At 43.1% G+C, this 25,681-nt stretch overlaps 1 protein-coding gene across 2 annotated transcripts in view; it reads left to right on the top strand.

Annotated features, from left to right (window-relative positions):
- The first annotated feature begins 4,905 nt into the window (after positions 1-4,905).
- GFPT1 (glutamine--fructose-6-phosphate transaminase 1) overlaps positions 4,906-25,681 on the top strand; it is a 46,523-nt gene continuing 25,747 nt past the window's right edge. Inside the window, exons 1-10 of one of the 2 annotated variants that reach the window (XM_080932338.1) lie at positions 4,906-5,049; positions 11,786-11,893; positions 14,351-14,458; positions 15,185-15,310; positions 18,199-18,257; positions 19,574-19,708; positions 21,392-21,453; positions 22,533-22,612; positions 22,799-22,852; positions 24,845-24,950. In XM_080932338.1, coding sequence (XP_080788464.1) covers positions 5,043-5,049; positions 11,786-11,893; positions 14,351-14,458; positions 15,185-15,310; positions 18,199-18,257; positions 19,574-19,708; positions 21,392-21,453; positions 22,533-22,612; positions 22,799-22,852; positions 24,845-24,950 — 845 coding nt within the window. In that variant the 5' untranslated portion in view covers positions 4,906-5,042. The remainder of the gene's footprint in view (positions 5,050-11,785; positions 11,894-14,350; positions 14,459-15,184; positions 15,311-18,198; positions 18,258-19,573; positions 19,709-21,391; positions 21,454-22,532; positions 22,613-22,798; positions 22,853-24,844; positions 24,951-25,681) is intronic. The other variant, XM_080932339.1, reaches the window with a different exon arrangement.

The raw sequence follows: 25,681 nt of genomic DNA, 5'->3' as shown, positions 1-25,681 counted from the left end.
CATACAGCTATGGAGTCTGATGAATCCAAAATCTGAACGACAGGCGATTGAAAGGCTCAGGGTTCTGAAGCTTTGCTGCTCCTGAGGTCTTGCTTAGGGAGATGGGACCTTCAACCAATTGGATGAAGTCTATGCCCAGCTGCCTGTTCTGTGTCCACTGAATGAGATGTTCATATCATCCAAAACATCCTTCCAGAGTCATCTAGGACATTTGACCAAATATTTATTTTTAGTAGCCCAGCTAGGTTGATGCACACAATTGAGCATTTTGAGGCCACCCATTGCTCATTCAGAACCACTATGAATCTCACTAAACCATAATCTCCAAAGAGAGTCGTAGCAGGGTCGTACTTCCACCTAACTTGGTAGGCACAGCTGAAATTCCGGCCCTGGAAGAGGATACCAAGTCCTTCCTTAATAATATGTAGCCCGAGTGATATATTGTAAAGTTAACAAAACTTTATATTAATGTAGACATACCTTATGTTACGTGTAGGAGATATGAGGGAAGAAAACTTCCCTTAATATAAATATATATGTATATACCTATATACACATTCATATATACACATGCATATATATTTGTATCACACACATATACATGCATATACACATAAGGAAGAAACTGGACACTTAGGTTATCTGTAGCTGGTCACATGCTTGTGACTGGTATTTATCCCCTATTACTCAGCTTATAGTTCCTTTGCCTTGAGCAAAGAACTCAAGGTGTGGTCCTGACCTAGGGAGGCAACCCAACCTTCTCCCTTGAGGCGTGCCCCACTATCAGTCCTGCCTGGATTGCGCTGTAATTTCCTGTTGACATTAATCGCTGGGCATGGGGAATGAAAGCATGCCCTCCTTCCCGGTACCTTCCTTTTCAGTTCTTTGCCACAATAGTCCAACTCCTACATGACAGGATCTGTCACTCTACCTGACACCATAACTCCCTTCTTTGCTGCTCCCTGCCTACTGCTTTAGAGGCATGAGGAGCCCAGAGCAGCAGGGTGGCAGTCCCCTGGGTCACTGTTGTACATCCTGGATACAAGTTTGCCTTTCTTAGGGACAAAGACCTCTCGACTGGCAGAGCATAAGCAAAGTTTTGCTTGTGTGTCACTAGAGATAATAGTGACTAATCATCTCCAAATGGAGCCCCTTTCTGAACCTTTAAGCCTTGGCTAAGGTAGAAGGTGTCACTTACTAGGGACAGACAGCTTTCAAGGCCCCTTGCCTTGGCATAGCAAGGAATTCTCTTCTGGTGTTGTAACTGAGTCTTCAAGAATGATTTCACTGTTCTGTCAAGCCAGCTGTTTCAGTAGAAGCGTGACTCGGTGAAGCCAGCAAGCCAGGCCCACTGCTGCCCTTCAGCTGTGACGTGAGTTTCCTGAGCAAAGTGCTGTGCTGTGTGTAATATGGGGGTTGTAAATTGTCAGGTATTGTATTTGAGGAAGGCAAATCCTCATCTGGAGTATTGATTCCGGTAATAAAACACCATGATTTCCGTGATGAAAGCATTTGTAGTATTTATTTAAAATCCTAGCCAACCCGTAAAAACACACAATCCCAGTGTTTTATTTAAACCTGTAAGCCTAGATTGGGCAAGTTTGCAGCTATTCTAATTTATCCCCCAGCTATAAAGTCCTTGTTACTTGCTGTCTTTCCTGGCCACATGTTCATGGTCCATCTCCTCTCATGGCAGCCCTTTCCACCCCCACCCCCCCACCTGCAATCCCCTCACTCCACTCTCAATTTCCATCTTTCTCCCTCCACTGCCCAATCACAGACTCTACCCTTTTATTGACCAGTTAAATTAGGGAGCAAGGGTTACATAGTATCACTTGGTATACAAAAGGATCTGCTTATGGGGCAACCAGATCGGGAAAGCCAGTTTTTAGCATTAGAATAAAAGCAGCATCAGACCATCTCACTTACAAGAACTGGTGCCTTTAAAAGCTCAGCAGACGCCCAGAGTGTCTGTAGCCAGGTCAGCCATGAAGGGCAGTGGTCTGTGTTTCTGAGGCCAGAGTGGTTCCTGTTTATGCTACCACATTCATTTGGTACATGATCCCATCTGGCATTGACAGTGTCTGGGAACTAGGCTGCCTCCTGTCTACAGAGTAAGTCATCTTCCCCCACTTTATGAGACTTGTCCTAGGCCAAGACTACAGAATCCACCACTCAGGGAACATCTTCACATTTCGTGGCCCATCAGCAAGGTTTGTCCAAGTGCTTCTTTTCCAGATTTCTTTGCCTCCAATTTCCTGTCCTGTGTAGCTATATCCTTTTCAACCCAAATTGCCAATTTGTTGCAATATCCTCCTCAACCCAGATAAACTCATTCAATGAAAACACAACCCAGTAGTTAGGAACACAAGCTGCGCAGATTTTCCACTACACTGTCTATTCCCCTCCTAGGAGATCCCTTATCACTTGCCGTTAGCCGTCCTCTTGTTCTCGTTCCTCCTCTCCTCTTCCGTTTCCTCTCCTTTTTCCCACCTCCTCTCCCTGTCCAATCATGTATTGGCCTAACATAAATCTACAGTCCCATGTCTTCCATGACCACAGACATCTAGCCAAACCACTGACTGTAGCCCATGAAAGCCTCCAAGTTCTGCTTCCTGAGTTTCTCTTTACCACTTTCTTCTGGGGCACACCGGGAAGGGTCTGTCTTGCTGGATGTATCTACTTTGGGGTGGGGTTTGTTTGTTAGCCATGTGTAAGCCAGTCTTTCTTCATCTGCTCAGTCTACACCCCTCAGGGTAGGTTCAGGCTGAGAAGGCAATGCATAGACATAGAGCCCACTTCTTTATGTGACTTTGTGCAGAAGGGGCTGCTTGAGTCTGATTTCCCGTGTGCACTGAGGCCTGTGAGTGGCCCCAGTAAGAGGTGAAAAGATGTTTTAGGAGCAGAGCTATGGGCTGCAGGCTCAGCAGCTAAGAGCATTAGCTTCAGTTCCTGGAACCTGCATGGTGGCTCACAACCACCTGTAGTTCCAGCTTCTGGGGATTCAGTGCCATCCCTAAGCATAAGGCAACTTAACTTGCTTTTTGGTTGTGGTGTTTTGTTGCAGCAATAGAAACCTTAATTAGGGCTGGAGAGATGGCTCAGCCGTTAAAGGCTAGGTTCACAACCAAAAATATAAGAAACCCTAATTAATTAAAAAATATATTAAAAAATTTTAAAAATTAAAAAAAAAGAAACCCTAATTAAGACAGAGACCCCCCTTTCTTAAATTTGTTGAGTGTTGTTGGTTAGAAGAAAAAAAAAACCTCTTTCCTGAGTTCTCAGATGTTCAAATTAGACTCAGAGGGCCTTTCCCCCTTCACACAGCATTTATTTTTTCCTCTGGGTTTATTTTCACAGGCCCAGAGAAGGCTTACATAGAGGAGGGCAGTGTCTCAGCTGCCACATGGTTACAAAGAGTTCTTTGTATGGTGGTTTAGTGAGTTTGTTCAAGGCTGGGCTGGAGAACATTGGCCTTTAAAGTTACCTTTCAGCTAGTGCTGAGCACCTACCCAGACAGCAGCCGAACGGAAAAGGGTAAGAACAGTGAGTCGGTAGTCGAAACACTTCGCCGGTACGGCTGCCATTTTCTTTATTGCTGGCAGCAAACAAGGGAAGCAAGGCACCAGAACCACACCTGGCCACTTGTGCGGGATCCTCCAAGTCCTCCCAGCGGAGGGAAATGCACTGCTCATTAAAGAACAGTTAACTGTGCAAGTGCCGCCTACGTACTCTAGGGCCATGTTTAACGGCTTGGAACACTGAAGAGTGTTCAGATGAGAAATATGTGATCACATTTGCTAGCCTCTACTTGAGATAGGCGATGAAAAACGGAGACGCCTCTGCTTCCTTGGACCTACAACCAGCTGATGACAATTCTGGGAGTATGGCTTTTATCACGATTTCCAGCCACCAAAACAGCTTTGATTTGCCACCTATTGCTAGGGTCTATGACTAGGCAGGTGTTGGTTATTAAAAACAAAAAGACAACTCGCTCCATCTTGAAGAACTTAGTTTAGTGGGGAGAGGAATGCAAAACTTTAATACAGAAGTCTAATATTGTATGAGACAGGTCAAAGAATGATATGTTAAAACCGTCTTGGGGAGATCCTAAGAGGTCACACTTAAAAGTGGCAGGGATGTGTGACTCCGTGTGCAGCTTTGAAGGCAGGAGCGGTAGGGGAGGGGGTTCTGGCTGAGAGTGCTCGACAGCGGTAGGCACAGCAGCTTCTGTGGGCCCCATTCATTTATTTCCTTTAGAGCAATCGAGCGAGGGCTGATAACCAGCTACATTTGCTCCAAGATATTAGTTAAACCTTCCTACAGGAAACGCCCCCGCTAACTTCTCCGGAACACGTCCCTTTTCTCAATGAAGAGTTCATTCATGGTAAGAGCGATTGTGCCCACAGCCTCCCTGAGCGCAGGCGCAATGCTAGGACCACCGAACAGTGGCACTTTAGGCAAAGAATAGTGAGAAGGCAGGGAGTGGGGCGCCAGCACCTTGCCTATAGCTCAGGTCGTCACCAGAATGGCTGCCCGAGGCGGCCTGCAGGCTGGCACACCTCTGCACCACCAGCGCAGTTCCGGCCACCGTGGTTCTGACGTGTCTGTCCCAGGCTCTCCTTACTGCCTTCCAGCTTTTGTTCCCCTGTCTCCCTTCCCTTTCCCCTAGAGAGACACAAACAGTAGTGTAAACATCCCCTCCCTCCCGCTCTGAGGACCCGCTCGCTCCAGGAACCTGAAGCGGATGTTAGTCGAGCCCCTGCCACGTCGTCTTTGCCCGCAGCTCTGCGTCTGCGCGTGGCAGGGGCGAGACCTGCGCGTGAGCGGCGCGGGCGCGGCCCAATGGGAGAGCCGCGGCGGCGCGCGTGGCCGAGGGGGGCGGGGCGGCGGTTGGGAGCGGAGCGGCGAGTCCGGCAGTCGGGTTCCCGTGCTGTCGCATCCCGGTGTCCGTCTCGTCGCCGCCGCCCCGGCCGGAGCTCATCCTAGTTCCCGAAGCTCTCACGCGCCCTACGGCTCGGCCCTCGCTCGAGACCAGCACCATGTGTGGTAAGGGCAGCGGTGGGGGCGTGTGGTGGCCGCAGGGCCCACGTAGCGAAGCCGGAGGTGGACGGCGCGTGTCAGCGGAGCGGCCTTGGGGCGGGGGTCCCGAGGAAGATGGAGGGTCCTGAGGGGAGCCGGGGTCTGGAGGAGAAGGGTCTCTGAGGAGAAAAGCTGTCGATGGGGCAGGGACTCCAAGATGGGGATTCCTGGGTTGAGGGGGCGGCCGGAGCGAGTGTGCTTGAGAAGAGGGGCCGGCCGAGGAGATCGTGGGGGCCTCAGGAGTCACAGGTTACTTAAGGGTGCCGGAGGGTTGAGCGTCGGGGAGGGCGTCAGAGCGCACAAGGGGCACCTTTGCGTGGAGCTCAAGGGATAGGTAGATAAATGCCTACGTTAGACGAGGTGTGGGGTATGGAGGGATGCCTAGGGAAGGCCCACCAGGTGAGAGAGGTAACCTGCGCACACTCTGGTACTGGGGGTTAAACTAGTAAAGGCAGCTTGCCGACTGAGTACTGTCCCTTAGCCACGCCCCCAGTCTTATCTTCCTTCCCCACTCCCCCTTTTGTGTGTCTTTGTAACTGGGTCCCACTTGGTAGCCCAGGTTGGCTAGTAATTCACTTTGTCCTGTCTCAGCCTCCCATGCGTTGTGATTATAAATATGAATGACCGCTCCTGGCTGGTAGCATTTCTTGAACTTAACTTATCCAGCAGTCTTAAAAATACTGAATTCTAGTCACTTTATTTTAGGCAGGGCTACGAGAACTCAAGCCAACGTTCCGACAGTGATACTACACGTAGCTTCCTGCCACTCTTTAAGTCTCTCAACAGGAACCAGTACTGAATCAGTAACTTGATGAATTGAGCTCCCAGCTGATGCTGTTGGAAGAGACAGGGGTCCCGGCTAAAGCTCACACATCATGCATGTGCACCTGTTTAACATGTCCTTACTACCTCCGTTAAACAATAGGCTCTATTATTCCACATTTTAAGGATTATCATCTAGCTGGGTGGTGGTGGAGCATGCCTTTAATCCTAGCACTTAGGAGGCAGAGGCAGGTGGAGCTTAGTGGTTTTGAGTCCAACCTGGTTCTAAGACATCCGGGCAGTTACACAGAGAAACTGTCTCAACCCCCTTCCCCCTCAAAAAGAAGTTATCAAAGAGTGTTACTGAAAGATACTGTGAGATCTATTTGTGATACTGCTAATCACCTTTTCTAACCTAAACCTTTCCTTTTACAATTTGACAATGACCACTAGACCAAAGAGCATTTTTTAAAGTGTCTCATGTTGTTCCTTAAGCTGGTTGATTATATTTCTCCTTCAGCCTCATGAGTGCTGAGATTCTAGGCATGAGCCACCCTGTCTGGTTCCCAAGAAAGAACACGTTTTAAAGAGGGGTATTGTGAGACTTGAAGATGTTGGAGAAATCCTTTGTAGTTCTCACTTGTAAGAATTCAGCAAGAGGTAGATTGTCCACAGCGTGACTTTCCTGTGTTCAGTCATTTCACCTACTGAAAACGAGCAGGTTTAAGCTCAAGAGATTCTCGATTCTAAACATCAGAATAGAAACACGTGTTGGAATTATTGGATTAGAGTTGACTTCATAATTACTATTTAATAGATTGGTTTTGCAGAGCATAGGTAAATTAGTTTTAAGTTTTAAGTAGTGAATTTTCAAGCTGGTTAATTACTAGTGCGCTGTATTTGGTAGGTAACTATTTTCTCTCTTCCTTTGAGACTGACTCTCATGTGCTTGGGTTAGCTTTGAACTCACTTCTGTAGCTGGGAATAACCTTGAACTCCTTCCTGATCCTCCTCCTACCTCCCAAGTGCTGGGACCCAGGACTCTGCCATTACGCTCAGCTGGTTAAACTGTTGGAGGATGAGTTGTATACCTAGTTAAGTACCTGACATTTTGGTTGTAGGTTATTTCCTCATCTTGTTCCAGGAAGAAAAGTAGTTGTATACTTGAAAACAAAAAAGAAAAAGAAATAAGATGTAGTTCCTGAAGGCTCAGATAAGGAAGGAGGAACTGTTAGTGCAAGACAGCCATTAAACTGAGTTTCACTGATTATGAGGAGTAAGTAAATGAATATATTAGAACACAGTATTTGAGACATTTCCATTTTGGTTTTTTGAGACAGGGTTTCTCTGTGTAGGCCTGGCTGTCCTAAAACCCAGTAACACTTTATTTCTCAGGGAATAAGATGTCTATTTTCAATTTTTTTAAACTAGTGATTCTTGCCTTTTTAAAAAATTATTTTTTATTTTATTTTATTTTGAGACACTTTTCTGAAGGTTATGGAGGGGTACTGAGACTGGCTGCTAGGTAGATCATAAAACCAATTCTGTTTAAGCTCTTTAGAAGTCATACTGAATATAAAGAATCTGTGAGGGGAATTAACTGATTGTTTAACACAATTAAACTTGGGGAAGAGAGAGGTCAGTAGGTGTCAGGGTTAATAGAAATGAGCCATAGAAGATGGGAAGGGTTTGTGATAGTCTGCTCCCAGAGACCCAATGTTAGCAAGACTAAAGGTTCTAGAAACCTTTAACCCTAGTAACTTTGTTTGACTCAACTTTTAAAAAAGCTTTTAATTAGGAGACATTTATCTTATGCTTTTTTAGCATTGAGCAAAATCTTGTGTTGTTTCCTGTGGCTTGGGAGTTTTCAACTGTATTTCCAGGTACCTAGAAAGTATCAGAAGGTATTATGAAGTGGTTGACGACACTGTCTTTTTGGAGAGATGACTCAAGAGAGTTGCCTTCAAGGGATTTTTCTCTGGTTAGAGGAAACAAAATGAATGCAGATACTGTGGCTGCAGGTGCTGCCACAGTCCTGTCTGAGGCCATCTGAAGTTCATCAGACGCAGGAGAGCTTTGTCCTGCTCTGTTAGTCCTGGAGTGTTCCAAGGGTGGGAGGATTCTTACCTGAGACACAGAGACTAGAGACAAGGGAGGCAGTCTGTGGGTGGTGTTGGTCAGCTTCAGTGAATGTAGTAAATTTGAGAACTTTTTGTTGTTGTTGAGGTAATGCTTTTTTAAAATGCTTACCTGGTACCACAGAGTTCAGAAGAGGGCATTGGATCTCCTGGAACTGCAGTTAAGGATGGTTGTGAACCACCGTATAGATGTTGGGAACAGAACCAAGGTGCTCTGCAAGGGTAACACATGCTTTTCACCTCTGAGCCATCTCTCCAGCTGCTCAATACATGGTTTTTTAAAAAGAGTTCTTATATTTAGAATGTAGCTGCATAATTATAATATTGAATATATTTATGATAAGGGATTAAGGCATATAATGTTTTTTAGTAGCAGAGGATCGAACCCAGGGCCTTGCACTTGATAGGGTATATAAGTTTTACATGTAGCATTGCCATTACAAAGAAACAATCTCAGGAGAGATGTGGTCATCTAAGTATGATGTGTCCGTTACGTATTATGATGAGGCACTATAAGAAGGATCAGACAGCAAGAATGAATCAATATTTGGGGCAGAAACTCTGCTCATAACATCTCTTCAGTACTGCAGCAGCTACAAAGGTGACTTTTTAAGCTTTTGTGGTCACTTTAAACAGGGCTGCATATTGGGAAGTTATGAGTTGAAGTAGAGACTTCTTTCTGGAGGCAACCGTGTGAATGTGAATGTTTCTGTGGGCTCGCCCTGCTTGTCATCTCTTCCTGGCCACTGAGATAGTAGGTAATATCATAATCCGAACTGGTGGATGCTTTCCTTTCTCTCTGTTTCTTTTTTTATTCTTCCTCTTCCTCTTTTTCTTCTCCTTTTTTCCAAGACAGGGTTTCTTTGTGTAGCCCTGGCTGTCCTGGAATTCACTGTGTAGACGGGGCTACCCTGAAACTCAAGAGATCCACTTGCCTCTGCCTCCCAAATGTTGGGATTAAAGGCATATGCCTGGTTAACTGGGGGGTTTTCTTGGGCCAAGAGTTCCAAAAGACAGTTTACCAAACACAGTGATGATGATTATTGGCTATAGTAGTACTGTCTTTATTGAGGGAAAAGGTTTGAGTTATAACTTAAGTATGGTAGTTCATTGAATCAAAGATGTCAGGAATTGGAAGATATCATCATCATGGAAACACAAGGAAAGAAACTACATGCATAGTCATACTTTAAATCAGTGTGTTAAATCAGCCCTACAAACTGTTTTGGAGACACTTTCAGAAGGTTATATCCAGGTGTATTAGCCAGGGTTCTGGAGAGCCATAGTCTTTATGGAATGTCTGTGTATATATATTAAGGGAATTTATTGGAATGACATACAGTCTGCAATCCAGCTAACCCAACAATGGCTAACTGTGAATGGGAAGTCCCACGAGGGTGGGTGTCTCAGCTGGTCTTCTGTATAAGCTGGAGTCTGAAGAAGTAGGTTCCAGCACATGTGCCTGCTGACAAGCAAGTGCAGGCAGATAAAGAAGCAAGAACCCTTCCTTCTTCCATTGTCCCAAATGCAAGGGATGGAGGGTCAGATTAGTTACATTATGGAGGAGGCATTGAGTGGGAAATGGTATGCTGAGGGGAGAGCACTCTGGATGGGTCTTGAGAGAGACAACAATGTGACATGAAAGGTGGGTCTTTAGTCAGCGGTAAAGGACTTTTTTACTAGGGTAAATTTTAATGTGAATATCACATTAGATGGTAATGGAGCTTCTTAGGTATGATATGATTTTTGTAGAAGAATAGTTCTGATTAAAAAAAAATTAACCTTTGTATGTATGGGTGATCTACCTTTATGTATGTCTGTGTGGCTAGTATCCATTAAGGCCAAAAGAGGGCTTTGATCCCTTAGGACTGGAATTACAGGTACTGCCATGTGGGTGCTGGGACTGCCCAGTGAAACCCTGTCTCTAAGGGGGCCAGTGAGGTGCTCAAGTAAAAGTAACCATTCGAAAGAGTAGTTCATTGACTCCACATAGTCACTGGGACATGTGCACACCTGCACTTGAGTGATGTGATGTCTCAATCTAAAAAGAAAACTGTTTTCCACCAGTGACAATTCCAGCAATTTCAGTAGTGGGTGTTTGAGATGCCAAAGCAAAGAGAGTGTCAATCCCAGTTTACTGTAACACTTTCCAATACAAAATACAAACTGTGCCTTTCATTGGATGAATAGATAGGGAAATACAACTCAGTCTAAAACAGTGAAGCCCTGTCATTTGCAGATAGTTAGGTAAAGAACTTACGACATTGTTTTGAGTGAAATAGCCAGACTCAGAATATCAGGTATATGTTGTAACTTATGTATGAAAATCAGTATCACTCTTGTAGAAGTATGGAATAGGGAGGGGTAGGGGAGAGAGAGACTTTAGGGATGCAGAAGGTGCTAAGACCTACCAGGAGCCACACCCCAAGGACAGCTGATTGTCCCTCAGCAGCCACAGTTGTCCACATTTTTTCAGTTAGGGGTGAGGGTCATGACCTCCTTTCTACTCCGTGTTAGAGTAGGTAACACAGTGTGAGCTCATGAGTGCAGAGGTCTTGTGTAGTGACAATTCTGGAATTTTGTTTCCTTAAAATATAGAGCTATTAGAACGTACTTCCATTTTAGTTCCAGGTAAGGGGTAGGAGGCCATTTCCAACTGGCTGCCGCAGCTGACCGTGATTCAGTCTCTAGCCACGGCATGGTTTTGTCAGCTGCAGATAGTTTCTGTGATTGTGTGACATTTGGAATTCTGGGAACTTTTCAGAGGGTATACAGAGGCGGCAGTGGTGTGGTAGTTGTTACTGATTTAGGAAGGTTGGTTGTGGTAGTTGTGGTTAAAGAAGAAACAAAAGGAAAGAAATTGGATTCAGGGATTTTCCTAATTCCTCTCTCCCCTCCTTGTTTCTCTCTTTTTTCTAGTGTTAGGGGGTGAAACCAGGGGACAAAGGCCGAGAAAAAGAACAAAAAGTAGCAGAGACAGTTTTTCTCTGGTCCTCCCCTTCCTTGGGCTCCCACAGTCTTTGCTCTTCCACAATGGTACCTGAGCTTGATTCAAGTCATTTGAGGCCATCATAGATGTAGGTTAGATTTTTTTATTATTAAATTATTGTATTGGGTTGTAGTTGAATAATAGAGCACTTGACTTAAATATGGTCTTCAGGTCTGGAAATAAAATTAAATTGTGAGTTTTTGTTTTGTTTTTAACATACAATTTATCACTAAACATTATGGTAGAAGTACTGTTATTTAGCTCTACAGTTGCAGGAACTATTTTGTGGCTTAAAATACTAGAAAATGTGTGTGTTTAATGTAATAGAATCTAGAATCTAGCTCACAAATTTGCTTTTTAAGAAATAATTTTACTTGACCAAATGACAGTTTAGAAAATAGTTAACTTTATAAGCTTTGTTGAAAATAAATATTTATTTTGACATATTTTTGTTAATCTTTTGTGTTTATTAAAACTTCCCTGGACTGGAGAGATGATTAAGAGCACTGACTGCTCTTCCAGAGGTCCTGAGTTCAAATCCCAGCAACCACATGGTGACTCACAGCCATCTGTAATGGGATCTGATGCCCTCTTCTGATGTGTCTGAAGACAGCTACAGTGTAGCTATATATATCAATAAATAAATTTAAAAAACAAACAAAACTTCCCTTTGAAAAAGTTACATGAACTCTAAATTGAGATGAAGGTTTATTTTTTTAAAGTGAAATCTAACAATATATTTTTGCATAACCTAAACATAATTATGTGAGGTTTGGTTCATCAGAGTTGTACATTAAATATTTTTTTTTTGCAGGTATATTTGCTTATCTAAATTACCATGTTCCACGAACAAGACGAGAAATCCTGGAGACACTAATCAAAGGCCTGCAGAGACTGGAGTACAGAGGATACGATTCTGCTGGTATTGCCTTTAACTATGTTATGGGGTGGGATTGATTTTTGAGTCTAAATAGTATTTTTATTCATTTTTAGGAGACTTAATTTGTGTTTGCTTTGTTTTGTAAACGCAAGTCTGAAGAATTTTTAACTTTGGTTATGTCTAAAGGATTTGTGAGTGTCGTTTCAACAGTACGATCATTTATGTGGATATTGCTTCTCAGTGATTTCCTTTAGGAAGAATTCTAGGGCTCAGGGAGATGCTTACTTAGTTGCTAGTGTATGTGAACCCTTGGGTTCATTACTAGCACCGTGTAAGCAGGGTTTGGTCACTCAGACCTCTGATCTCAGCACTTAGAAGGTAGAAACAGGAAGGTCAGTTCAAAGCCATCCTTAGATATTAAGTTTGAGATCAGCCTTGGCTATAGGAGGAGACTTTACCTCAAAACAAAAAACAAACAACAAAAAACAAAAAAACAAAAAACCCAAAAAAACGAGCATTAGCTATAAAAACATAAATTATGGGACATTTTTGTGGAAACAACTTGTAGAACACTACACTGTAAAACTCTTTCTTCTTCCTTCGTAAAAGGTCTGTTTTTAGTTGTGTGTTTGCATCCATGAGTGTAGGAGTTGGAGCTGTGAGCTGCTTGACGTGGGTGCCAGCGACCAGCCCCAGTTCCTGCACGCACAGCTCTTAACCTTTTAATCTCTCAGCCGTCTCTCCAGCCCAGCCCTATAGAGTCATGTTTTTGAGGCTGGCAGTGTCTGTTTGACTCTGGCTCCCTGTGTTGGGTTCACCAGAAACTCACTTCCGGTGGTTCCTAGTGACCCATGAGCCTCTCACCAAGAGTCACATGCATAGCTCTTTGATTCAGTTCAGCAGAAGGGTGGAGAGGGAAGAGAACACGTGTGGGATGAATTCTGCAGGAAAGCAGGCACCAGCTTCCATGAAGCCTGTTTTATCAGGATACACTCCATGTCCCTAGCAGCGAGTTGTGATAGTACGCATGAATGCTGTTTACTCGGTAAACTCCTGTGACTCAGCCCAGACACAGCAGCAGTCCATCCCAGAGGAGCACACCATTTCCAGGGACAGTCTAGGCACAGGAGCCTTTCAGGTGGTTGGAATCCCCTGAAATCTAAGATCCCAGAAGGATATACCGTTGGTGTCACATCTCCTGTAGTAGGTACTGGGAATGGCAGCCAAGGGTTGCACAAGGGGGTGCTGGGCAATCCCCAGGCCTGTTTCTTTGGTGTTTAAATTCTCCATGTTAGCTTTTCTAACATAGCTTCTCATGGGTGCTGATTAGGTTTGCTGTCAGCCTTGAACACTTTTGTCTGTTGCTTAAATAGGAGTATTCTTTAAGGTGTTTTTTTTTTTTTTTTCATTTTTTTATTATTTATTTGAGATTAGGTCTTGTTCTGTAGTTCAAGCAGACATTTTCTTTGAGGTGCTAAGATTACAGGCATGAACCCCCATTTCACCCACTGAAGTTGTCTGCTTAACCCACTTGTCTTTGTACTTCCATGGTGAGATAATTCTACATTGTAATTTACAGTCCATGCATTTGTTTGTTTAAAGTTTTTGAGAGATTCTTTCTTTGTAGACCATGCTGACCTCAAACTTACCATCCTCCTGCCTCAGTCTTTGGAGTGCTAGGATTACAGGTATGTGCTACCACACTTGGCATGTGTATCTAATCCACATGAGCTTCCCAAGTTGCAGACCTGTGTTTCTAGCTGCCTTCTAAGAATATCTTCCTGGGTAGACCACAGTACAGTGCACTCTGCAGGTTTATAACTACACACACTGGTCCTCACTGCAGACCTCATTCTGTTCTGTGTCCTGTCCATCAGCAGTCATGCCACACTTCCTTTGAACCCAGGAGGGAACCTCGGCTGCTGCCTTCTCTCATCCCATCAGGCCTTCTGTTGCTCTCATTTGTCTCTGTTTAAATCAGGCCTTCTACATTTCTAAGTCAGCTTTTCAAAGTCTTAGTAACTAAAATCTCAGAAGATGCTTTCCTGCCTGCCGCTGCTTTCTATCTGAGGTGAGTGCCTCACTTTTGCAGGTCTCCACTGTGCCTGTGGCACTTTATCTCAGTTTATAATCTATACAGCAGTTGCTTGTCTAACAGTGTTGATCACCATTGTTCTTTCTCAGAAGACTGTTAGACAGGGACTGAGAGCTCCTGACTCTTTCCTGGCCTCCTCATACCCTCTTTTCTGATGCTGGATTGGAACACAAGGCCCTTTACTGCTAAATAAGCTCTTTACTGGTCAGCTATACTCCCAGCCTCATTTTATTTTTTTGTTTTAAACAGCTGCCACTTAACACATCGTAGGTTTTCAGAAAATGCACTTGGTAAGAGAGTTAGTTAGATGAATGCATAATTTACTTAAGTTATTCTCTTCCCTCACGTTGGTGTGGGTAGCCAGGCTCTAACCTTGCTTTTCTGCCTGTCTCTTGCTAATTTAGGTGTGGGACTTGATGGAGGCAATGACAAAGACTGGGAAGCCAACGCCTGCAAAATCCAGCTCATTAAGAAGAAGGGAAAAGTTAAGGCACTGGACGAAGAAGTTCACAGTAATGTGCTTAATTTGTTCTCTCCATTCTCCCCCTTTTTGGGACACATTTAAGGAAGACTCAAAGGTTGAAGAGGAGGAAGAAAAGTAATTTTCTTTCTCTCTGGGTTTAAATTGTTCCTGAGCTTCAAAAGTGATCAAAGCAATTGGAAATGAAATTAGGTTTTGTGGGTTTGGAGCCAGCTCATACTCCTTCACAGGGCAGACGCTTTAGCAGCACCGTCCCGACGATGGGCTCATGTAGGTAGCCTGCGTGTATGTCTCCACTTGGTGTGGTTTTTACTTTGCTTGATGATGACCCCAAATGCAAGATGCTGATGCTGGTTTGCTGACCTGCCAGAGAAGCCAGAGAGGCTTCTTGAAAAGGCAGAGGGTGAGCGTTCTTACTGAAAAGGAAAGAAGGAAACCAAATGTTCATTTGCTAAGATATGGTAAGGGTGGACCTTACATCTAAAGTTGAGAAGAAACAAATTGGTGTTAGTTTTGCTGTCACATCTCCAGCTAAAAAAGCCATGGCCACAGGCCAACGTTTATTCAAGTGGAAACATAGGGACCTGTAGGAAAACATGCTATGTGCAGAAGCTCAGTACCATTGGAGTTTGAGGTATCGACTGAGTATCTTGAGATACAAGCCTTGTGGATAAGGGGGGCTGGTCTAGTTTTCTTTACTCTAATTTATATCTACAGCATCATCAAATACCAGAGTCTTAAACTTTATCTCCTACAGAACAACAAGATATGGACTTGGATATAGAATTTGATGTGCATCTTGGAATAGCTCACACCCGTTGGGCGACACATGGAGAACCTAATCCTGTCAACAGTCACCCCCAGCGCTCTGACAAAAACAATGGTATGAGTAGATTGTGTGCTTCAGACTGATCCCAGTGGGCAGCCACGGAAGGGGAGACACGGTGCTTACGTTGTTACTGTAATTTGTTGTTCATCTGGAAATTTCAAAGTGTATTCAGAGTGTATAGAACTTAACCCCATCCTTCCTCTATAGGTTATAACTCTTCAATATATCAGTCTCTTTTATCTCTTTCTCTTGTAATTTAGTGTGTTGTTTGTAAGTTTCCTGTTGTTTATATATTGCTAATTACATCTACTCTTGTTATGTTGTTTAATGTTTCCTCTTATCTTCATTTTTGTCTTTGTTTGTTTAAGGCAGTCTTTCTCTGTAGGCCTGACTGGCCTGTACCTTGTACTGCTCCTTTTTCTCTGCCTCACAACACTGAGATTATGGTGTGTTCTACCATGCCCTGCTAAATAGACATGCTAGTTTATTTTTACTTTCCCAGAGTGCAGTGCTGCTAGGCAGGCTTCCACTGTGAGCTGTGTCTGCAGCCTTAAGTATTTTCCATGAAGATTGTGATTATGTGCACCTGGAGGTTCAGTGCTGTCTGTCATGCTACCCGAGGGTGACTACTGTAGAGACTGTGGGGATCGCTAAATGCTAGTAGGCTAACACCCTAAGTCCTCTTTCAGTTTTGAGCTCAGATATGTTGTCTTAGTCCGGGATTCTGTTCCTGCATAAAACATGACCAAGAACAAGCTGGGGAGGAAAGGGTTTGTTCAGTTTACACTTCCACATTGCTGTTCATCACCAAAGGAAGTCAGGACTGGAACAAGTCAGGAAGCAGGAGCTGATGCAGGGGCCATGGAGGGATGTTACTTACTGGCTTGCTTCCCCTGGCCTGCTCAGCCTGCTTTCTTATAGAATCCAGGTCTACCAGCCCAAGGATGGCACCACCCACAATGGGCTGGGCCAGGGATGGCTCCACCCACAATGGGCTGGACCAGGGATGGCTCCAACCACAATGGGCTGGCCCTCCCCCCTTGATCACTAGTTGAGAAAATGCCTTACAGCTGGATCTCATGGAGGCATTTTCTTAACTGAGGCTCCTTTCTCTGTGGTAACTCCAGCTTGTGTCAAGTTGACACAAAACCAGCCAGTACATATGTCTATAAAGGAGAAGCTCCTGTTTATCTTTTGTTCATCCCGAGGGATAGCTTGTGTTGGAACGACAGGGTGAATGCTTGAATCTTTTCCCTTAGTTATCATTTTCCAGACATTGAGTGATTCTAATGTTATCCTGAGCAATGGGTTTTTTTCATTATTATAAACTCAGGATAATTATTTCGAGTGTCTTTAAAGTTGAATTTTGAGTTAGTATATAAAAATGTGTTTCTTTTTGACATTCAATGCATGTCATTATACATTCTTAGTATCTGCTCCACACTGACTGCACTCTGTCCTCTCGTTTGTCTCCTCCTTCCCTCCAAATAGCTCTTGAGACCCACACACCGTGCACTGCACTACTGAAGCACCTCTGGGTCGCTAGTGGCAGCTACTTGATTTACTCCTGCATACTGAGCTAGTCTTTGCATTGCTGCTGCTGTTCTCGTTTTCCCCACTAGGAGCTTACTCCAGTTACTTCCTGTTTGTTTTTGAAGCAATCCCAGGAGACTCAGTAGTCTTGATTACTTTTCTTTTGAGACCCAAATGTGAGATCTTTAGGTATATTGGAACATTTTGGATACTATAACAGATAATTAGATTTACATTAGTGTGGTGACACATGCCTCTTGTTCTGCCTCTGGGCTGAGGCAGAAAGAGTGCTTAAGTCTAGGAGTTGAGGCCTGCCAGGGCAACAAACCATTGTGTTTAGTATAATTATTCTTTGTTTTGTTTCTGCAGGGTCTCACTGTGTATCCCTGGCTGGCTTGGAACTCACTATGTAAACCAGGCTGGCCTTAAACTCATAGAAATCCTCCTGCCTCTGCTTTCTGAGTGCTGGAATTAAAGGCATGTGTCACCCTACCCAGTCATAGTTATTCTTTTGATATTTGAATCAAGGCTACACTGTATCCTGTGTGTACTGTCATGGCTACAAATAATACTGTGGATGCTTGGTTATCCATTTTTAACATTTTTTCAGTCACCATTTAATAAAAATAGATGAAATTGATCTCTTAGGATTATATTTATTTGCTCTTGGAATGCTACTTTGACATTTTCATGTGATATTCCAGGAATTATCTGGACCTTTCCCAGATCAATTTATAGAACTTGGTAAATATGTAGGTATTAGTTCTTAAGCTTTATTTAGTGTCACTGGGATTATTGTAGTTGGGCAAGACGTTTAAACTTAACCAAAGAATAAACAAACAGAGACCCCAGTATTCAAGTAGGGTAGTGTTCTGTAAGGGAGGAGACAGGCACTGGAGGCTCCTCTCATCCCCCAGTGTTAGGGTACTTAGTGAGCGGAAGTCAGAGCTGGCGGATTTGCTCTTGTACATGCCTACTAATGCTGTGCACATCAGCACAGAACCTGCTGTTGAGTTCCCTGAAGACAAGCCACAGTAAGAAGTACGTTGGAGCCCGAGGACACCCACTAGTACATTACTAACTTTTTGACTTGAGGGAAATCTCTTTTAGACTAGGTGTGGTGGTGTTCCTGTAATCACAGCCCATGGGTGACGGAAGTGACAGGATTAACACTGGTGCAAAGCTAGCCTGGGCTACATAAAACCTTGTCTCAAGAAAATGGAAGAGCAGGGGTGGGAGATAGTTCAAAGGTAGAGTGCTTGCCTCGAAAGGAGGGGGTCCTGGATTCAAACCACAGGGCAACCACTGAACAGCAACCAGAAAGGAACAAAGGGAAGACTCTGCGTAACGATAGCGATTCACAGCATCTGTCAGACTCTAACACTGGCCACTGCTTTCATCTCCTCTAGAATTCATTGTTATTCACAATGGAATCATCACCAACTACAAAGACTTGAAAAAGTTTCTGGTAAGTGCAGTGACCCCGGAAGACACTGTCTATGAGAGTCAGGAGGTAGTCTGTTGGGCCATGTTCACATGATTCCCATGGTAATCTCCAGGGTGTGGTGCTTTATTGTATTTCTCTGTTGACTGGAACAGTATTGATTTATTTTTTTAAAATTATTTTTACTTTATGTGTATTGGTGTCTTGCCTGAATGCAGATCTGTGTGAGGGTGTCAGAGAGTTGCAGACTGTTGTGAACTACCATGTGGTTGCTGGGAACCGAGCCCACGTCCTCTGGAAGAGCAGTCAGTGCTCTCCAGCCCCACAGCTCTGATTGTTAACATGGCGTTTTGAAGACAAGCTATATTCTATGATGTGACAGGGTCATCTGTTGAGTTTCTGGAGTGACGAGAACTTTGTATTTAGCATTGTGGGAGCTGTGCATATAGGACTGCTAAGCTGCTCTGACAGAGAAACTGGGTTTAAATTTATGTCTGAATAACCACTGGACAGTTGAAGATCACCAAATAAGGGTTACTCATGAAGTTAGTATTTTGAATATTATATATTTTACTGTATTTTAATTGCAATTTAATTCATATGAGGCAAATATGTTAAGCCTTGCGTTGTATTCAACAGTATATTTTGAATTCTCTACAGTCAGAATTTGATTTTGATTAAAATTAATTTTAATTAATTTGATTGACTATATTAATTGATTCATATTTATTAAATTTACCATTATGAATTAATTTTTAGCCAATTTAAATTTTGAGTAGAATAAATTTAGTACGACATTCAGAGAGGTTAGTAATTAATAAGATCTTGGGTTGGTGAGGTGACTCAGTGGGTAAGGTGTTTGCCACCTGAAACTCACATGAAGGAGGAAGGTGAAAACTGATTTCCTCATACTTGTCTTCTAACCCTGAAGCACACACTGGGACACACTTAGTCTGTACTCACAGACCATACATACACACACAATAAGAAATTTGTTTTTTTGAGAAACAAAAGCCTGGAAAACGTTTGCATGGGGGCTGGAGAGATGACCAGTGGTTTAGAGTACTTGCTACTCTTCAGAAGCCTTGATCCCCATCACCCATGTGATGAGCAGCTGTCTGCACCTCCCTGTCAGGGTCTGATGCCCTCTTCTATCCCCTGAGGGCCCGTCATATTCATGCACATACAAACATACATAAAATAAATGGAAAATCCAATCAAGTGTTTTAAAAGGTGATCAAAAAGGGACTGGTAAAAAATATTTGAACCTTGTCTATATTTAAATGTGTCTTTCCCCCATTGTATACATTTAAATGTGTCCCCTCCTTTTCTTCTTGCAGGAAAGCAAAGGCTATGACTTTGAATCTGAAACAGACACAGAGACCATTGCAAAGCTTGTCAAGTACATGTATGACAACTGGGAAAGTCAGGACGTCAGCTTCACCACCTTGGTGGAGAGAGTTATCCAACAATTGGTAATAAACCACACTTTTAAAGATTATTATGTCAGGACTGAGGAAATAACTCAGGAAAAGCACTTGCAGTACAAGTGTGAGAACCAGAGTTCAGATCCCAGCACCCACATACATGCTGGGTGGATATGGAAACCTCTGTGTAGTTCAGCTCTCAGGAGGTGATGAACTGGGTTCTGCAGCAAGCTGTCTGCTTGGTTACATTAGTGAGTCAGCAAACTGGGTTCAAGTGATAGACCCTACCTCAGTATGTAAGGCACAGAGCAATGGAAGAAGACAGCTGGCTTCTACCTGTACTCACACATGTGTCTGTACACCCCCATTTATAACCACAGCCATGTGGGTCCACACATACTAATATACATACCTAGTATACACACACATGCAAGAAAAAGTAATTGCTAATATTAATTTCAAGTAGCTTTCTTAAAACATTTGATGAACAGGAACTATGCTGATTTTTTTAAGTCTTAGTATTCTAACATTAGCTATATTTGTGAGATATTTTATGTGTGTGTGTGTGAGTGAAGGCAAGAGGCTGGCATTGGGCATCCTCTCAAAACTATTGTGCACAGCTTTTTATGAGCACTTGGGATCCGAACTCATGCTGTATGGCTAGCTCTTTTCCAACTGAGCCATCTCCCCAGCCTTGTGCTGGTCTCCTGGGTGTATTTTTATGTTTTCATTACACACATCTAGACACAGGCACATATGCACACATGTATGTGTGCGCGCACACACACACACACACACACTTCAGTGCAGGGAATTTTGGGAGATTGTTTGACTTACTAACTTGCTTTCCCTGCATTTACCATTCTATTTATTTTACAATAGCTATATTTTAATTATTTCACTGTAGTTAGAGGATAAAAAATTTGGCTGACAAGATGGCTCAGTAGGCAAAAGCAGTTGCTGTGTGAGGCTGACAGCCTGAGTTTGCTTTCCAGAATTCATAGCAGGAGAGAACAACTTCAGAAAAGTTGTCCTTTAACATCTACATGAATGTCTTTGTTGTTGTTGGCATGTGGGTGTGTGTGGGGTGGGCAGGTAGTGCTCCAGTGTACCTGCAAGCACACACCTGTGTTCACACGTGTAGAGGCAGGCATTAGTATTAGTATCTGTTGAAGCCAGAGGAGGGCATTAGATCTTCTGAAGCTAGAGGTGATTGTGAGAGGCCAGTGTGGGTGCTGGGAACATGCTGCTTGCTAACAGGGAGCCGTCTCTCCACCTCATTTTAATAACTAGGACTATGTCTACTTGTCAAGTCCAAGACTGAGAGCAGAAGGCCGGAGGTTAGTAGTGTGATGGGTTTTGAATGTGGAGCTTGGCTCCCTGTTAGTTCTTCCTTCCTGAACAGACTAGTAGTCTGAGAGAGATGTGTCTGTTGACATGTCTGCTACGCATGTGAGGTGACTTTCCAGGTACCTCGCTTTTTCAACTAGTATTATTGGAAAGGAAGCTTGGTGATAAGAGTTTGCTCACATCAGAGTTCAGGAGTCAGTGTTTACCTAAGATGCGGGCTTGGTTATTAGGGAGATCTTGCTGCAACATCTACAATAAAGACTTGTTAAAGACTAGTTCAGAAGAGCACAAGTGTGAACAGGAAGTGTGTGTGTAGAATTGTGTGTGTTTTAAATGTTTGAGAATCACTAACAAGAATACTGATGTTCCTTTCCCCCATAGGAAGGCGCCTTTGCTCTTGTGTTTAAAAGTGTCCATTTTCCCGGGCAAGCGGTTGGCACAAGGTACCACAGGTTTTCTTTTAAGGACTAATGATGACATGCATGTTGGAACCTTCAGGTTACAGCATAATTCTCGGTTTCCTTAGAGGTCTGGCTGTTCTGTAGTTACTGTTTCTTCTTTCTGTAGTATGCTTTAACAGAGTCTCTTAGTAAAGAGAATACGTTCTCGCATTGTGATTTGTCTTTGGTGAGCATGGTGATTCTTTATGGATCTGGATGTGGATTATTTTTTAATTTCAGACCCAAAGCATTAACTTTCTCCATATTTTTTGGAAATGCGTGTCAGACAGATTCCCAAGGAACTGTAGAACTACTGGCTTTGCTATGATTTTTAGACATGATCATGAAGTGAGAAATGAGCAGAACATTTAAGATCTGGGGGGAGGGGGTGGGGGAATAGGGGTGGCTGGAGAGATGGCTCAGTGGTTAAGAGCACTGGCTGCTCTTCCAGAGGCCCTGAGTTCAATTCCAGCAACCACATGTAGGCTCACAACCATCTATAGAGAATCTGGTGCCCTCTTCTGGTGTACAGTGTACGGACACATGCTACAGAGCACTGTGTACATAATAAATAAATAAATAAATAAATCTTATAAAAAAGGAACCTTTAAGATCTGGTAACAGAAGGTTGTCTTTAATCTGAAGGTGTCTGTGTCCAACTGAGTGAAAAGTTAAAAAAACATTCAAATACAATGCTATAAGATATGAGTTGGCAATTTTCTTTCCTAGAGTGGATCAGGTAGTAAATACTTGAGTGTGTTGGGACACATGGCCTCCTGCCAGCACGCACAGCTGCTGTTGGGCGTGAAAGCAGCTGCAGAGGAAGGGTCTCACTGTCCCAGTGAAACTTCAACGCAATTGTAATTTGCCAGTTGAAAAATTACTTATTAGAAGTAGGCAGGTGTGGCCTAGGGACTAATCTAGTTAATTTGTTATACCTGAAATTCAGTTCAGAGGGAGATTGAATCATTTTAAGATTTAAATCATTTCAAATTAAAATGAATTTTGAATTCATACTTAAAATTTATATTGTTAGTGCATTATTTATGGAGAAAGTTTGATTCTTACTTGTTGCATTTCAGGCGAGGTAGCCCTCTCTTGATTGGTGTGCGGAGTGAACATAAGCTTTCTACAGATCACATTCCGATTCTGTACAGAACAGGTAAGTTGTTGCATTCCATTGTAAGTGTGGTGCAGGAGCTCTGAGAACCTGCCCCATATGCTGCGTAAATGTTCTTTGATCAGGTCTGTGTGTACCTGTGCATATAATTACATAGTTCTAGCTAGACATGAAAAGCTTGCTGTGAGCACTCTGGTAAGAGAATGTTTCTCTGTTGTACATCCTTAGCTAGGACTCAGATTGGATCAAAGTTGACATGGTGGGGACCCCAGGCAGAACGAGGTGGGAACGCACTCTGCACGGATGGAGGGTTTCTCCTGCTGCCTTCATTCACTAATATTTTGTGTTTGAGATGAACCGAGGCTCTAAAAATGTGCTTACTTTATGGGGAAATGTTTTGGCATTTTTCTAATTTGCAGAATACATTTTGTCTGTTTGCTTTTGCCATTTTGAAAGTTGCATTATTTAATAACTGTTTTGTTAAAATGGGAGGTTTGAGGAATATTTCAAATTAAAGGCTTTTGTTTTTCTCCCTCCTATTCTGAAGATCATGTAGATGCATGCTTAGATGGGGAAAGGAGCAGTGAAGTGAGCAGCTGTTTCGTGAGTGATTTAGCCTCACTCCTAAGTGAACTAGATTTAAATGGCCTTTATTCAGTGCATGACATTTACTGTTGTATTTACATTGGTATTATGATTGGTTTTATTCAGTTTAGAGCCATATTTTATTTATGTTTGGGGGTTTATCATTATTGGTCCTGGGGTGGCATTCAAGTCCAGAGCCATATATATACTAGGCAAGTGTTCTATCACCAGCTTATAGCCCCAGCTCCCAGGCTGGTTTATTTTAAGATTTACTTTTATTTGTTTATTTAATTATGTGTCGGTGTGTGTGTCTGCATGTGGGTGTGTGGGTGAAAGTGAAGGTGTCTTAGGAGGCTGGGGCTGGAGTCATTACGTTTGTGAACTGCATGATGTGGGTTCAGGAACCAACCTTGATCTTCTGAAAACCAGGCAATTCTCTTATCTGGCGAGCCATCTCTAACACCAGGTTTTTTACTTTGTGTTTTTTGAGAGGAGGCTGAAATCTGGTATAGCCTACACCAACTTGAACTTGGGATGCGTATTTATTTCTAAGGATTATCTGGTCATTGTACATACATTTTAGAGGATACGATGAATCATGCATATGTGCGTTAGCTCAGTTGGCTTTAACTTAGAGAATTTGTCATACCAACATATTTTCTTACTTCTAAATAAGTTGTGAATTAGCAAAAAAGAAATAAAACAAAACAATTATTACTGGTGAAAATTAAGTGCCAGGATTAAAGAGACACCGAAAACACAATACTAAGACAGGAAGGGCTCTGGGCTTATAGCATTTCCTGTCACTAGGAGTAGGTGCTATATTGGCATATCATGGTTAACATGGCATGTATCTTTGACTTCCTCTTTAATTAGACTTATTAATTCATGTATGTGCATATATGCTGTGCACACATGTGGCAGTCAGAGGATAAACTGTAGGAGTTAGTTTTCTCCTTCCATCATGTGATTGAACTCAGGTCTTCATGCTTAATGGCTAGCTTCTACCTAATGAGCATTATCTCCCTTTGCTTTGATGTTAATGAATATTCTAGCTCTGATTTGCTAGGCTGACTTGCTGTTAAAATCTAGAGAGGTTTTGTTAAAAAACAAAACAAAACAAATTGACACTAGTCTGTCTTCATGTCTGTACTTTTCACTGCACAGTGTTGTTTTATTTAAACGTCTTATGAGTGAATGTTTGCCTGTGTGTATTTATGTGCATCATGAGCATGCCTGGTACTCAGGGAGGCAGAAGAGGAAGTCTGAGCCCTTGGACTTGGAGTCACAGATAGATGTGAGCCGCTGTGTGGGTGCAGTGAGCCCAGCCTGGATCCTCCTGCGGGAGTAGTGCCTGTTCTTTATCTCTGAGACACATCTCTAGCCCTGCAGCCCACAGATTTTTCAAAGCAGTTATTAATACAGTTTTGGATTTCTAGTTGAGAAGAAATGACCTACGGAGCTCACGGTGTGGCACTGCTGTCTGCCGTGTTGTCTGCTTCGCAGGTGCTGTCTTGTTTCACTGCCCTTCCCGTGTGTGCTCACTGGCTTGTTGCATGGAGCCCAGTGAGCTGCCTCCCTGTGAGAACTGCAGAGTTTGTTGTGCTGCTCGGCTTTCTGTTGTTGACGTAATCCTACTGTAGCATGATTTTCTGTGCTTGCTAATTGTAACTCAACTCTGTGCTCTAGGCAAAGACAAGAAAGGAAGCTGCGGTCTTTCCCGTGTGGACAGCACAACATGCCTTTTTCCTGTTGAGGAAAAAGCAGTTGAATATTACTTTGCTTCTGATGCAAGGTGAGCTTCCGTCATTGAGCCAAGAGAATTTTCAGGAAAACTTCTCCAAACCATGAAGGTATCTTTGAAAATTCTAAGTGCTGAGAATAGAACTGACTTCAGACTGCCAAGCAAGCAGCCACCACTGTGTGACACCTCAGCCCAGAGCTCCAGGGAGACATGGGACAATCAGAACACTTTCTTCCTCCTCCAAAGCATGGCGGCCACTTTACATATGTATTCTTCGAGACCTTTTCTTGTACCTAAGTATAATAGGGAGGAGGGGCTGCCTTTCCAGCATCTAAAGTTGCTAAGATACTATAATTTGGGTCTTGTGGACATTTATTTAGCTATTACATTTCTAGTTAACTTACAGTATAATTCTTTTACAAAGGAAGACTGAAATTTTAAAAGAAAGGATAAAATAGAACTGCTCATTGTCTGCAGATACTTTTGTTTTAGAGGTTCATTTATTTATTTTATGTATATAAGTACACTATAGCTGTCTTCAGACACAGCAGAAGAGGGCATTAGATCCCATTACAGATTGTTGTGAGCCGCCATGTGGTTGCTAGGAATTGAACTCAGGACCTCTGGAAGAGCAGTCAGTGCTCTTAACCACTAAGCCATCTCTCCAGCCTGAGTAGATCTTTTTTAAGACAATGAAGCTCAATCTGAGCAGAGGAAATCAGGAGATAATTAGGTGAAAGGTTGGGGGATGAATACTCAGTGTGAGCTTTCGCAGGGCATTG

The sequence above is a fragment of the Micromys minutus genome, assembly GCF_963924665.1.
Source record: "Micromys minutus genome assembly, chromosome: 18".
Classification (NCBI taxonomy): domain Eukaryota; kingdom Metazoa; phylum Chordata; class Mammalia; order Rodentia; family Muridae; genus Micromys; species Micromys minutus.
This window is presented reverse-complemented; position numbering and strand designations above follow the sequence as displayed.